This window comes from Amblyomma mixtum, chromosome 2 (genome assembly GCF_055824585.1).
Source record: "Amblyomma mixtum isolate Tamu chromosome 2, ASM5582458v1, whole genome shotgun sequence".
NCBI lineage: Eukaryota > Metazoa > Arthropoda > Arachnida > Ixodida > Ixodidae > Amblyomma > Amblyomma mixtum.
The window spans coordinates 184,075,080-184,091,298 of record NC_143013.1 but is presented as its reverse complement, the minus strand read 5'-3'; the positions used below and the strand labels follow the sequence as shown (position 1 = coordinate 184,091,298).

At 44.6% G+C, this 16,219-nt stretch overlaps 1 protein-coding gene across 3 annotated transcripts in view; it reads right to left on the bottom strand.

Annotated features, from left to right (window-relative positions):
- The window catches only part of LOC149361789 (monocarboxylate transporter 12-like), a 67,569-nt gene extending 53,118 nt beyond the window's left edge, over positions 1 to 14,451 (bottom strand). The window contains exon 1 of one of the 3 annotated variants that reach the window (XM_089572824.1): positions 14,312 to 14,451. Coding sequence is in view for 1 of the 3 variants with exons in the window: in XM_089572821.1 (XP_089428947.1) it covers positions 4,373 to 4,404 (32 nt within the window). In the remaining 2 variants the exon portion in view is untranslated. Of the gene's footprint in view, positions 1 to 4,372; positions 4,422 to 14,311 lie in introns of those variants that run through there. The other 2 variants (XM_089572822.1, XM_089572821.1) reach the window with 2 other exon arrangements.
- Between the last annotated feature and the right edge of the window lie 1,768 nt (positions 14,452 to 16,219).

Sequence of the window (16,219 nt, the reverse complement as noted above, 5' to 3'; positions counted from 1 at the left end):
CCAAAAATTAATTTTCAATTTTAAATAACTTCTTTGGAAGAGTTCTTTCTGTCTTAAAAGTAGGCATTTATGCTATGAAGGCACGAACGAAGAGGAATCACATAGGACATGTGAAGTGCGCACTGTACATGTTTGTACTCCTTCAACTGTGTGATTCTATTGTATAAATGATCATCATCATCATCAGCCTGACTACGTCCACCGCACGGCAAAGATTTCTCCCAAGTCTCTCCAATTAACCCTCTCCTTTGCCACTTGCGACTTCTTTTTCTCATCCGCCCACCTAACTTTCTGCCTCCCCCGCTACGTTTGCCTTCTCTTGGAATCCAATCCGTCACCCTTAAGTACCAGCAGTTATCTTACTTCACCTACTTACAAAGTTGCGGGCAGAATGAGTACCCCTTGCTGAAGCCTGTCTCAAGGTCCACTGAAAGCACTACCGCTGATAATGCGTTTAAGATTGTTGTGTTTTGGCTTTCCAGAGCGCACAAACTTTTGTATGTATAAAAGCGGCCCCAAACTGCTTATGTCAAAAGTAAGTCAGGAGATGGGTGTATAGGAGACAGTGCTTGCTTGAACGCAGCAAACATGAACGCGCCCACAAATATTCTTACCCGTGTAAGAGCTTTTTCTTCCGGACCAACGCTTGACACTGCCATGCTTTAAAAAAAAAGTCTTGCTTGTGGTCACAGCATTTGCCAGTACTTCATAGCACCAGCTTACGTTTTCTTTCACGATACCCATCCACCCCGACCCGTTTTTTCCTCTCTCAATCGCCTTTCTCCTCTTCTTTCCTTTCTTTCTCTCTTCAACTTATCGTTCTAATTTTGCCTGATGCCCTGCTCATCCTGCTATCATTTCGCTGGAGCCCATGGCTTCCAGATTATTTCCCCCCTTCCTTTCGCGCTTTCTCTGACCCCCCCCCCCCCCCCCCCACACACACACGGTCATCGGTATTTCCCTCTGCCACGCTGCTTAATTAATTTATCCGAGATTCACAGGTAAATGCAGCCAGCCAATCCAACCAAGCCGCCTCTCGAGGTGGACAGAGAGCCCTTCAAGCCGACAGTAACTACCTAGCCATGTTCCACATCCCCGCATTCCTTTCTGCTCAGCTGGACTTTTTCTTTTCACAGTTTGCAGGACAGCCGGTAAATCCCCTTTAGCAGCCATCATGCCTGCACAAGATTCACCCTCCCCGTTATAACGCCCTTCCTACTTTTCCCCTTCACCGCGCCTTCCTCCTCGGCGTGAAGACCCTATTTAAGCTCCACCAATGATGCATGTATTGCCCAGACTAAGACAAGCCCTCTTGTCGAAATGGTGGCAACCATTGTGAGGCTTTCCCGTCCCTTGTTTACTTTCTGAATTTCAGTAGACCTGATTAATGTGAAAGGTTAGGCGAGTTCGTACATATTATAAGCGGTTACGAGGGCATGCAAACAACGTAAAAAAAATGGTCGTGAAAGAAAATAATTTGAAGGTTTCTCGGCTAACCTCTATTTGACTTGCAAGCGCGGTTCCTCTGATCTTGAGAGCACCATTATTATTAGGAAGAGCGAAGAACGTGTCACACGAGAAAGTCTGGTATCGGAACAGATAAGTAATCTTGCGGAAGCCTGTGTTCATGCCGCCTTTATCACCCTCTCCGACAAACAGCTGATCTATTTGCGCAAGCTTTGACGAAGATCACGGCTCGAACACAATGTATATATGAGTGGAAACATTCACGATAAAAGCAGTTGGGAGTTTAGCGCCTTCCTTGTCCTCTCGTCTCTGTGCCTCCCATTTTTTGCGCTGCCACCGCGTTATCTGCCTGCCCTCTGTGTAATGGAGTGCCAATTTTAGGGCACTCGAAATACTGAGTTGCATCCGCACTTCTAATTTCAGGGCTAACTTACTGCTGAGGGCAAAAAAAAAAGAGTATTGATGTATAGAACTTCACAATTCATACCCAACAATTCCGGACAAAATATATTTTGAGCAGGAAACATTTTATGAACACAATGTTTTCATATAACGCAAGGTTTGACTATAGCAATCAATATATCACCAGAACAACATACGGAAGTCTCGCATTTCTTTCTCTATTAACATTTTTTGCTATCGCCAAAAGTGTTCCCCACTGGTATCCTAAGGCAGCCTTAACTGTTCGAAGTGACCAACGGAAACGTTTTAAAAGAGAACTTTTGCTACATAGCAGAAGAATGGACCAGTACCTTCACTACTTAGATTAGCGTATCTTACAATATTTTGATTTTCAAAACTATTGTACAAGAATGCTGGAGATGCACAGCTTCTGCAAGCCTATGTAGTCATAACTGTGTATTTGAAGTGCAGCGTTAAATGGGCTGTAGAAAGATTTCTCATACTAAACTGGCAGCAAAGACTGGAGGCAGGCATCTAAGAGAGAAGCCATTAGTGCGCAGCCCCATTTTGCGCAGCTCTGTGCGTAACCTGGCCGATCAGGTAAGGCTGATCGTCCAGGTACGTGCTAGACAGGATAGCCTACCACTAGGACGAGGAGACGCGGGGGATGGGGTTTCTAAGAAAGGTGCTCTTCCACTCATAAGTCCACGATTTATGTGCTTGCGCAGAAGACGTCTCTACACTAATGACACTTTGCTCGTATCGACCAGTAGTGATTTATCTCGTGGCGTTGCTCTCATTCAAAGTCATGTTATTATGTTAGGTTTATTGACTGACTGGCTTATAATTCAAATCGACAGCACAAATTCTCGATTCTGGGATGCGTCGCCCCAAGAAGCCGAGCATCGGGCCAACGGAAAGCGGGAACCATATGGATAATCGATAGGAACTCGACGGCACTGCAGATCCAGCCCCGAAGCTGCCATTCACGAGGCGCAAGCGCTGTCGTTCGCCATATTCAATTCAATTCAATTCCTTTTATTTCCTTTTTCAGAGGAGGAGACAGGACAAAAATCCGTGGCAACGGCTTGACGCAGGTCCTGCCCCCTTACAAATTGGCAGACACACAGATACCTTTGTGGCACAAGTGTTTGACCGGTCAAGAAAAACAAAATAAATAAAGGAACACACAAGTATTCGCAACCTTCCAGCAGTCACTCAACACACAGCAAGTTTAGAAAACGAATGCGAATCGACATATACAGTAGTCATCAAAAGACATTAATTAGGAACGACTAAAAAGATGCTACACACTTCACATAGATACAGACGATAGAAATGACTTAATCTTAGAATTCAGGTTAGAAAAAAGACCGAACGACTCATGCTCCAACCGATTTAACAAAGAGGGGAGCGTGTATGACAAAGATTCTTTGCAGTAGTTTGCTCGTGGTGTAGGCACATTCCACATTTCACTATGATGGGTGCGGTGACAAGACTCGTTTATTTCCAGCTTCGCGATCTCCGCTAAGATGTTATCGTTATTTTTAACAGATGTCTTGAAGCATACCAGTAATCTTTTACTATACATTCTAAAAATGGAAGCAATGTCATATCGCAAAAAGAGATCACGGGAAGGATAACGGTAAGGAACATTTGCTATACATCTCAAGGCTCTTTTCTGAAGTAAGTGCAGATTAGACAAGTTTGTGACACCACTTATGCCCCAAACGAGGTTACAATATTGCAGTAAAGACAACACTAGGGAATTGTACAGCCTAATACAGGGTTGTGTTGCTTACTTAAGCTTCCTACTATAACTGCTTCTATTATTACTACTACGAGCAATAGTAACAACAGCTCTGCTAATAATATTGCTTCTCTCATTCTTTTTTAAACTGATAACCTCAAGTGCACCGTGGGGGAAGGAATGGAAGACAGTGAAAACCGGCAGGGAGGCAAATTGGCCTTAGATAAGGTCACCTGAATCAAAACGAAAACCTTGGCTTTTATTCGAAAGCGTTACTAGACCCATGATGAACAAAGCCGACAGCATGTGTTAATGTGTGCACTCGGAATTGATACAGAAAATTCCAGCAACAGCAAAAAAAAATTAGAGTGACGTCATCAAGCGGCCGTATGATGCGCACAACAAGCAGAGCAGCAGCATTTACACCATCCTCTTCAATATACGTTGACTCATTCACTCCACTGACCAAGCTCCATGTGGCGTCAGTTTTATCGACATTCGTAACAAGCTTGTGACGCATCCGTTTGCAGTACAGCGTCCCGAGTGCTGTCACACAACGTGTCGTTGCTTACTGCTTACATATACTAGTTAAGGCGCAGGCTAGCTTGTGACAGGGATTCGAGCCGACGATATGTGCACCTTCACCCTGTTTTTCGTATCAAAATTGTGACGCAACCTTTCATCTTAAACCGCTTCCTGTGGTGGCACACGCACGCGTATGTTAGTGGGCGTGTCAAAAAACCAAACATTTACTCTAGAGTCCACGACGTTCTGGCCGACCTCATGGCATGCAGGGACAGGGTCCGAACGTTTGAAGTCTCCTGGAAAACCAAAGCTCGAACGAATAAACTCGTAAGAAAGAGCTTTATTCCACGGAAACACTTTGAGTAAACAACACACCCAGGAGCCATAATGCTCTTCGTTCGCACGCGCAAGCAATCCTAAGTGTCTCAGCCAAATTTTTAAAAATGTGAGCTGATATACAAAGCGAATGGACATTCCTCTAGGCAAGGTCTTTCTTTTTCGGGTTACATGTGGTGTTTCGCTTTCTTGCACACCAAGCAACTTTGTTAAAAATTGAGCTAAACCCTATTAATAACCACAAATACGCCTTCAATAGAATGCATTTATGCACTGCACAAGCCTGAAGACAGCGCAGAGAAATTAGCGGTTGTTTTCTGTTGAAAAATTGGAACTTCTATAAACACTTTGCATTCAAGACACGGCTTACTATAAGGAAAAGTGTTGCCTATAAAAATAATTAGTAAAAGGTAGGGAACATTATGTTCCGACATAATCAAGGCCTAGTAAAACATAGTCTTTTTTCTTAGAAAAATAATCCGTCAAGCTTGAAACTGCGATTTTTTTAAACAGTAACCCTACGTATACTCTAATTGAAGCTTCACAAATATCACCCAATTTTCATCCCGCGGATTCAGGACACAATGTTTCGCGACAACGAAGGGACTGTCTGGTACGGACGATATTAGCTGTATGATGGTGCAAAGATTGATGATACAAGAATACTGCCGATTTTTTAGATGAATTTACCACTTTCGAAACCTTCACGTCTGTACGCGTAACAAAACAGCCTTTTTTATCTACAGACGAAGAGAATTGATAGCATAACAATTGAAACTGCCTTTATACGATTGCTAAGAAATAAACTTCGCAGAAAAATTACCCAGCGGGTCTACTGATGAGTTAATTGTGTATGCTTGTTTTGAACAGAGTGATAGCGATAGAACATATCAATAATTTCAACGGAGCCGAAATTCTAGAGGCCCGTGTACTGTGCCATGCCAGTGCACGTGAAGGAACCCCAGGCGGTCGAAATTTCTGGAGCCCTTCACTACGGCGTCCCCCATAGCCTGTCGCTTTGGAAGGCTAATCCCAGATAAAAAGGCAGAAAAAAATAGAAAATTTAAACTTTCAACCTCACTTTTAGACGACCAGCCTACGTAAAAAAGAGGAGTCAGTAATTCGTAGAAGGAATGAAGTAGCAAACAACAAAAAGAGAACAAATGGAGGCAAGGCGAGATCTGGGGGGAAACGCGAGATGTGAGGGGAAACAATAACAAAAAGGCATCATCCAGTTCGAACAACCCCCCAAGTGTCATTCTGAGAACACACCGACTGAAGGCCACGATCGAGACAACCTTATCGCAATAGCAGACTCTGGCCTATCATGAAGAAAAAAAAAACAATGCACGGAGGAAAAAAAAAAACAGGAAAACATGCGATATACATTCTAAGCAAGGTGCTTGAGGCATGTTTTGAATTCCCAGGATAAAAGCAAAAAATAAAATATAAGATGAAGGATAAGCATTAAGGCAGAGCTGAGTGAGAAAGTCAGAGACAAAAGATCATAAAAATTCGGCAGACATAGAAGAGAAAAAAAATAATGAAGTAATTATAAATGAATAAAGTGAGATGTATAAACCTAAATATCATTAATCACATTTCTAAAACATAGCAATAGGTTCGACAGAAAAATAGCTCACAGGTAGAGACAACAGGCCATGTTTACAGCGTTTCGTAATGTCCGTTTTTACAGAAAACAAAGAGCGCATGGGAGCAAAACACGAACGCCACCTACTTTCCTATGAAATTAATGTTCATTACAAGAACAAATTAAGTTGCATATAATTTACGACTCCTGCAAGGAAACACATCGATATAAAAATGGTGTCTTTCAAAGACTGCCAAATAAGATCACCTCACTATTGGCTTTTCATATATGTATAAAATAAATTTGGTTATGTGTTTGTTTGTTTACTTAACGCTTGGCTTTCTCTGTATGTATACAATAAACTTTGTAACGTTTTAATTTTTTAGTTAAGTCTTGTACGGATATCGATAATTGAAAATATTTGTTGGAATAGTAATTCACCCCAGTTTTTATACGATCCTTGTGTTTGGAATTCGAAGTCACAAATTATTCGTCTCAAGAAATATATGTATGCGGAGCACTCGCATTTTGTGGTATTCGTTCTGTACGTCATCTGCGATGGCACCGTGGCGCGCCCGCAGCTAAAGTCCGAACTACATGTGCACTGGTACCGTCCTGCGCATTCGCGAGGCAGCGGATGCGAGTAGGCGCGAGTAACCCACGAGATTTGTACCTGCTGGGCATCTGCATGAATGCTACCCGCGTAGTGCGCGCGTAGAATCTTGCAGAGCGTCCTTCACAACTTGGAGCACGCGAGTCACCTTGGAGATCCGCGAGACGTGTCTGAGATGACTGCAGCTGCAGCTATGCTATGCGCCCTGTTCGCTAATCAAGTGAAATGCCGCAAGTAGCAGAGGAAGCCAGCACAAGGGCCATTCAGATTCAGAAGAGTCCCCGTTTTGTATGCCAGACGCGGGAGGGGTGAGAAGATTTGGGCGGGGTGGGGGGGCGGGGGGTGCATAAGGCTGCAGACAGGCAGAGTCGACTACCTGCACCACTCAGTTGATTTCGCTCCCCAATGAACAATCCGCCGCCTTTAAAAATGTGATCTCATTTTCCGGGGACACGTGGTATACGGCGGGCAATATTAGTTTCGAAAGGATTCTAACGCAGTAGGGGCACTGAGTCGTAGCAACAACCGCGCTTGCACGGTTTCTTTTTAAGCAGTAATACCTCCTCTTCCGTTAGGAGATGAATGCGAGCAGTTGATCACACGAAGGAACTTAAGGCGTTCTGACACCCCGCTATACCTTTCCCAGGGGTAGGATTATTGGGGTTGTCATTGGGCTGAATCTGCGCATTTAGCTCAACAGAAATTCCCAATCCCTTCGATCAACAGGTTTTTCGCCAAGCTAATCAAGTGTGTGACAAAGTTTCAAAATGATATCTACGCATGCGCAAGCTACAATATTACGAAGCTACCAGAGTGCCCATCACTGAAACCTAATATCAAGAACATACATAGCTCAAAAGCAGCGACAGGAGGAACGTACCTTGGCCCGACGCCCCCGTCAGCGGTAGACGGAGAGTTCAAAACATCCGCGCACACAATACCGCTAACCAACGGAGAGTAACCGAGCGGCAGAGATGCGTTCCAATGCCCACTATCTCTTCGACGCAGTTTTCGTCGCTTCCAGTGACCGATAACTTGCGCTGATGTGCTGCGCCAGTTCAGAAGTGCGGCAGTGACCTCATTTTAATATCTGTAATGCGGTGACTGGAGAGGTCCCTTCTCAAAGCAATAGTGGGCGAAACAGCGTTGCTATCGCCACGATATCTATAGCGCTTATAAAAAAGAAAACAGCTTACTTGCTCGCGGCCAAAGAGCTAGCGGTGACGAATAACGTACCTGCCGGAGCTTAAGACGAGTTGACGCCCATCACGGCCGTGTCATTGGCCGGCTGAGTAGGATAGGTTCGCCAACAGGTTCACTGTTATGTGATCCCGTCCCGGAGCCGTGCCCCGGCGCATTTTTGCTAAGGCCGCCTTAAGGTCGTGCAACTCAAAAGGGGCATCAAGTGTTTCATTAGGCCTGCCAGAGTACATGTACTCAGGCCCAGGCGGATCCTCCGTACGACAGAGATATCTGTTGCACAGTGTCCGCAAGTTGCGCCGTCGTACCTTGATACCCTTGCAGAGCCCGTCGGAGCTGCTTTTGCGTCTCCCTTCTCGTTTGGGAGGGGTCGATTAGGCTGTGAAAGAGACGCCACGTCCCCTTCGAGCTCATCTGATGAGCTGCGGCGTCTCAGCGTGCTATCCAATTTGAATCTGAGAGTTCGGCAGCATACGCTGCAGCCTGCTCTGTGAGTTTGGCTATGCGGTCGCGTGATTTGCGATTGGTGTTCTGCTTTTTCCTGTATCACACACAGTTCCAGTTCCGCCTGTATCACACACAAATATATATACATATATAGTGTTGTTGTTGCGCCGCCGTTCATTCATCCCACTTGTGGCTTTGGCGCGCACGTTCTTATATACTGTGGCTACCAGTGCTGCTCAATAAAGGGTTCTTTTGTAGTCTACTTGAGGCATTCAGATGTGGAATTCTAGAGGTTTGGACGTGCGCCATAAAAGGCGCAGTTTGCGGCAGAGTGTTGAGTAAAATGTGTACTTAAGCGCTGCATAGGGAAAAGCATAAGTCTCGAATTTGCGCCAGGAGGCCGGCTCCCCTTCGCGAAATGATTGTGAAGTGGCGAGAGTATTTTCTGCGCAAGGGTCGGGAATTTCTGAATACGTGCGAGTAGATAAGTGGTATGGGCTCCGGCTCTTCAGAGTTAAGACGATCTTCCGCTGGCGCTCATAGGATAAGTCCTCGGGCTGTCATAAGCACCCACTCATTGCCAGGGTTATACGCATGTCCACGTGTCCAGACGGGGCGTGTTGTCAGGATGTTATGGGTGCGATATAGGAAGAGCTAAACGAGATAAAGGAGCTGCGGGTCTGTGCGCAGCTATGACAGCCAGTTTGAGAATCAGTGATGACAACTGACTGACCCGGTGGCCTTCTTAAACTGGCAGGGCTATGATGAATTCTTCATCCTCTGCTATTTTCTGGGAGCATATCAGTGAGTTAAGCATCGCCGCAGTCGCGATAATTGTTCTAGGGTCTGTTGCATCATCTGTGCATAGAGTTCCTTCAATTTTACCACAGATACGGTGCTTGCCTATTGCCCTCGTTTTGGATCTTCCCTCGTGGAATTTCGAATGCATGCTTCTACGTATTATAGCGGCGAAGGCGTAGCCGTTTAATTCTGGTACGATACATTGAGATTCAGAGGAAACAATGATTGACGACTGGGTGCCCGAGTTTCTGCAGTCAATATCTGCCCGTGTAGGCGAGTTTGATTCTTTTAAGGTGATTTACTTTATGCGCTTAAATAAGCTTACTAATTGTATTGTGGGTGCCTAATTGCAGTGCTTCACTTGTTGTGGAGTAGACAGGTAGGCAGGGGCGATTTTCTCGGCTGCACGGATGCGAATACCCAGTTGTTTGTATTCAATTTGTGGCTATGGTGCTCGGCTGCTGGCCCGAAAGACGCGGGTTCGGTCCCGGCCGCGGCGGCTGAATTTCTTTGGAGGAGAAATTCGAGGCCCGTGTACTGTGTGATGTCAGTGCACGTTAAAGAACCCCAGGTGGTCGAAATTTCCGGAGCCCTCCACTACGGCGTCTCTCATAGCCTTAATCGCTTTGGGACGTTAAACCCCATAAACTAAACCAAACCAATTTGCGTTAGCGATAATACTGGGCGTAGTATGTAAAACGGCGGGTAGGCAGGGGCGATATTCTCGGCTGTACGGATGCGAATATCCAGTTGTTTGTATTCAAATTGCGTTAGCGATAATACGGGGCGTGGTATGTAAAACGGCTGGTAATGAGGGCATGGATAAGTTGAAGGGCACCAATTTCTCTAAGACCACAGTGTCGGCTAGTTGCTATTTTTACGATGTGAATTATTTGGCTTGTCTCTAGTATTGGAAGCGCACTGGTGTACGTGGCCCTCGCGGTCGACTGCACATATAGTCCAAGTAATCGGAGCATATCGACCTTGTTAACGAGTTCTCCCTCGATACTGACCTCTCTGTTTGCTGCAGATCCGATCCTACTCCTGCACCTTTGCACGATAAAGAATTCAGACTTTTGAACCTTGCACGCTAGGCCTCTTATTCATGCATAGTTCTGCATCATTCGAAGTGAAGTGGAAGGAGAGGGCTGAGTCGGGCCGGTTGGTTCATGTTGAATGGTACGACTGAACAGCACTGACGGACACAGCGCATGTGTCTGTCTCTTCTTCCGTCAGCGCTGTTTAGTCGCACCATTTCTGAAGTGCATCTGTAATCTCTCCTTCAAGCCGTGTGTGGCCCAGATAGTGCTATCATCTACATAAGTGCGACGGGAATTCCCTGAATAGCATCTATCAATAGGGGGCAAACGTCGCATGACTATGTTGAACGGCATGGGAGACAGTACTGACCTTTCCTTTCTTTGCGAAGGGAACTGGATCAATAAGATTTGATGTCATCAAATGGCGATATTGGCAGCCTATTCTGGAGGAAGGCTCTAATGAATATGTGCATCCTTCAGCCGCGTTTGATGGTCGCAAGGCTAGCTAAAATAGTGTCACGAATTACTTTATCAAATGCCTCTTTAATGTTTAAAGCAAGAATGGTAGTTGTCTAATTTGTGCTCAGTAGTTCATTAGTTCTTTTATTTACAGTAGGACGTCCTGTCGGGCCAGACTTTGCCATGATCTAAACTTCGCGTGCGGGAATGCTCTCTACTTTTCAAGGGGGGTTGCACTCTGGCCAAGATGGCATGGTCACACAGCTCCCATCGCATGGTGCGGAGTAGACGGGGATGGGTTTCAAATAGGTTAATGCCGGTTGTTTCCCAGGCAGGTATAAGGATTGTGTTCGCATGTCTCCACTCTTTTGGGATTGCTCCCTGCAGCAAATGGAGATTAATATTGTCATTAGTCCTCGAGAGACTTCTCGTCGAGATTCTCAGTAGGCGGCATTGGATACGCTCAGGCCTCCCCACACTCTGGGAGCAAACATATGCATGTCATTAAAAAGAACCGTAAGGCATATGTGGTGCTTTTAGCCTCCCTAAAACTAAGGGGATACGCTGGTGAAAAAACGTTTTTTTTTCAAAAAATTCCAGTTTTGGTTTTCCTTGTTTTAGTACATGAAAGCTTTGTATTTCACACCTAAAAATAGCAATGCTGAATATCGACACGAAATTGCAGAAACCTGCAATGTAAACACGCCAAGCGACTGGAAACGAGCACAATTCAGCTACTTTGACGATAGTAAAAACTTAAGTAGCGGTCTTTCTCGCAATTGTTTTGCTCCATGCAGGGAAAGGAAACGTTCTTGTTTCTGAAGGATCCGTCGGAGTTTAGTGGCTTGAACAAAATAAAAAAAAGCGTTTTTATTTCTGCAGAATCTGCATCGCCACTTCCTCTTTAAATCACTTGATAGGTAGTGTTCTTCCGTTATCATATTCATACAACCTCACTGCTTGTGCATGGCATTATTGCAGCTATTCTCGTTGCATCAGAATGAAACTTGATATGGGTATGCTTTTCTGTAGCCAGAGTGCAGGTATACTTTTCCATTCGAATTCGTGATAAGGAGTGGGCGCCAAATTTGTTACAGCCATTGTACATTTCTCTTGGAGGGACATTGCAAATTCCATTTTTTTTAAACCTCGGTCATATTATATGAAACGTTTGTTTCATTATGCAACAGCAATTATACTGAACAATGTGAGATATCTCTGAGAGCTGTCGTTTACTTATACTGGTGGTAAATGGGCGCACAAAAACATCCATACATTTAAAATCCATGAGTGCAGCGGTAGCAATTTTTCCACTCTTATGTAAACGCGGCAGAAAAATGACAATAGATATGCGTAGCCTTTCGGTTTCGGTTTCATGGTCCTGATTTGCAAGTGCATTAGATACGCAGTGGACTCAGTGAGTGGCGACAAGCCTCGAATAGCCGTTGAAATACTCCATCATCTTCTCACCCATGCGACGCTCGCACTATACTTATGGTAGTGGCTGTGGGTCACTTGTAACACCAAACAAGACAATAATGGGACACTACAGAAATGGAACAGCAGTCACTTAGCTGTAGCAGTTGGTAGCAGTAATTTCCCGCCTGTCATGGTTGGGGAAGCAAGATCAGAACGGCAGTACATCGCAGTATGAAAATCTAGGAAGCGAAGCAAATGGATTCTTTCAGCGCATTCATGACTGTTTCAAGCTAGTGCACAGTTCATCAAAAGGACACGACCGCGTGGCGCTTCGGGACTGGCTACACACTATTATGTGTACCCCCCCCCCCTTTTATAAGAACATTGCATAATAATAATAATAATAATAATAATTCTTCATTGCGCCAAATATTTAAAAAAATGTACAGAAATCCGGCCTGCCAAAGCCTCATAGGGCTTGAGCGGCAGAGCCCGACAGGCAGCGGAACCGCGCAGACATGCACACAGGCAAAAAAAAAACACATTCAAAATAACGGACATCAAATTAGTATGACGGTGAGAACAAAATAGACACAAGACTCATGTTACATGAAGGAAAAAAAAATCCTCATCAGATTAAATCGCAAGGAAGAAAAACCTATATTATACTAATGACACATATTTTCGAAGGGACCTAGCTAAACATAACTATGATTATTAAAAAGGCAGAGGGTACAAGACATGTTACACTAAATGTGTGGTGCTCCGAGTCATGTGGCTTATTATGCAGGTTTTTGTTGCTATTAAAAGCTAAATGTTAACTATTGGCCTCAGGAAATAAGTGCTGATTCAAACGTTGTAGATCTGGTTGGAAAACACGAATTTTAAATCTTTATAACAAGGTGCCATTTGCTTATATTTGCACTGACCCAAAAAGACCGCCCATGAACTACAAAAACTATCCCATGACAGGAATGGGAATAAAAGAGCTGAAAATCATTCTCTCAGAAAAAAACCAGCTCGCCATCAGGGCGCTACACCGGAGGCGCTCATGCGTTTGCAGTGCTCGCAAGATACGCGCAATTGACTGCTCACCGGCTAGCGGGCCAACTTTTTAGATGGGCGAAAATGTACGAAAATCATAACTTGGAGTTAGCGTGTAGCTTCGTATTTTTTCAACACTATTTAGAACTGTCGAGCAGAAGTACTTTATCTGAAGCCAGTATTTAAACAGTTGCAAATTGCGATGACTAAATAGCCAACATTGCATAAAGAAAGAAAACCTCATGCAGACTAGGCGAGGTGACTGTTTTCAGTCACCTACGACACTCAATAATCTTTAAAAATTGGTCTCATTTCTTCTGCCCACACGGTATACGGCTGGAAAATTTTGTACGAAATTTCTATATTTATCGTTATGCACTGTATTGTAGCACATTCCGCGCGCTAACTTATAGCCACAACCACGCTGACACGCTAAGTTTTTAAATAGTAGTACCACCTTCCCACTCACAATACGAATGCGTACAACTTTTCACACCGAGGAACTTGAGGCGTTTCTTAACCCAGCTGTAAATTTCGGGGCGACGGAAGGATTGTGGACCCCTTAACTAAAACAGCGCATCCTGCTGAGCAGGTATTTTCAACCCATGTGATCAAAACCCTGGAGAGCACTGCAGTCTTGTCAAAGGAGAAATGCGAAACCATTTCTGTTTTAACGTCAGAAACTTTTTGCAATTCATCTTTGTGACGCGACACTTAGTACGTTACCTTGGCTGATGTCAGCAGCTTCTTTTTACAAGTCTTCGTTGAATAACATCAGTACACTTCCTTTACCTATTTTACCATCATAAACTCTACAACGTGTTCACTTCATGCGCTCTCTAACAAGCTTGAACCGACGAACCTTTGTGGCATATTCTTTGAATGCCCACCTGGCACGCTGAGGGCCTGGGTTCAAACACCAATGCTGAGAATTTTCTGTCTTCAAAGTGAGGTCATGTGAGAGATACCAGTTCCTTTGTCCACATTTTGTGGACACATTTTGCGGACAACCCCCCACAACAAGTTTTCTTTCGCCTATGGGATGTAATGCTGTCGCATTAATAGCTTTTCCCGAAGCCATTTAACCTCGTGCTGAGCCGTGAAACCTTTTCAACATGATTTCAGCGTACAAGCAAAGTACACTATTACGAAGCTGCCAGAGTACAAAAGCCTCCAGTCAGGAACGTAAACAGAAAAGAACGGAAATAATAACGCACCTTGGCGGACGCCTCCGTCAATGACAGCCGTAAACACGAAAACATCCGCGCGCACACTGCCGCTGTCCGGTGAAGTGTAAGCGAGCAGCACAGATACACGTGGATGTCGACTATCTCCGACGGAGTTGCCGTTGATTCGACTGCCCGATAACTTGTGCTGTTGTTGTGCGCCGGTTCAAAGGTATGGCATTGGTCTCGTCTCTAGTCTGGAAAATAGATCCCCCCCCCCCACTTAGAATAGTAGACAGCGAAAGGACGCAGCTATCGCAACTATATTTACGGCGCTTTTAACAAGAAAAGACCAAAGCAAGAATTAGGAGGACGCTTTACCATGCCGTGAGACAGAACGCGACAGCGCTTCTCCTCCTTTTTGTGTCTTTTAATTCCTTGTCTTTCTCATGTGCTACTGATTACCTATATAGAATCACATTACCTATCACAGTCATAGACTACAATTCTAATTATTCACCAAATTACCGGCTACCAATCACCAATCATAATTATCGACTTCAAATCATTGTATATGTTACACTGCTCATAAAGCTAGAGGACATTTATTTTATTACAATAAAGAACCTGCAAACCGCCTTTGAATTCTTAATTAGCCCATTGATATTTTATTTTTTATTTATTGTAACATAATTACACATGACAAGCACACGTTACTAAGTCACGCACACCAGAACGCGTTCAGTAAGTCTCTTCCTTCAGGTTCAAGGCGTCGCAAGTTGTAGGGATTAATCATGTCTCAAGCAAAAGGCCTTTCGTCATGTTCCGCTCTATGGATAAAATTGCAGCGTTGACCCACTCGATAGCATAGGCTTCCTCGTGTGCGTGCTCTGCAATCGCATTGGAAGCCACTTCGTGGTTTGGGACATCGTGTTGATGCTCTTTGAATATTTTGGTGAATTATCTGGCGATTCTTTGCGAGCGAAGAGCTTCTACAAAGGGCACCGCACTCGCTATCCGTACGCCATTTTACGAATCCGATCTCTTTACTTTATTCCTGTTCTGCCTCAGCAATACGCATTTTACGTATTCCTCCCAGTTGTACACGTTGACACACGTGCTGCCTTGAGCACTTCAATCTCCGTAACTATTGCAAATGAATGAATGGAAACAGTTTATCGCTATAGTTCCACACCGCAACCCAAGGTTTTAACCTTTAAGATTGTTTTTGCATCCTACGCAAAGAGGACGTGTCGCGGTTTCTGCCAGAACAAATTGCAGTCGAGCCAAAACTGGAGTTCACGGCCAAGTATGAACAGCACGACCGTCTCCCGCTCCTCGACGTCATGGTACAACGCAATGGCGGTGGTCTCTCCTTCAATGCATATCGCGAGCCAACACACAAAAAAAAGTACTTAGACTTCAAATCGATCACCCGACTGCTCACTAAACATTCCTTGTGTCGTCGTTAGAGACGCGTGCGACGCGAGTATGAAAAGAAAATTACGAATTGCAAGCTGAACTTAAAATTATGTGGTTGGAGCCTTCTGCTACTCGCTATACAAACACTTTAGCAATAGAATACATAAACAGGTCCTGAAAAGAGCGCTCCCATTGTTTAGGTTTTCATCGCCACTGCTGGGATTCCGTATGCACAGTCTTTGTCAAAAGTAACCACGCTGCACGGTTTGCTTCTCAGTCGTATATTAAAGTTATTATGTCAGCCCTCAAGCTCTAAATCACTATATGGTAAGGAGAACCCCTGCCCTCACCTTCAAAGAAGTTTTTGATTTTAGAGAAGACGCGAGGGGTCTACTATACGAATGAGAAGCAAACCATGCAGCTTGGTTACATTTCACAAAGACTGTACGTGCTGTAAGCGAAGTTCTGCCCCGGAATTTCGCGGAATACAACCTACCCGTCGGACACGTGCAAGCCACTCCCCAGCACTGACATGGC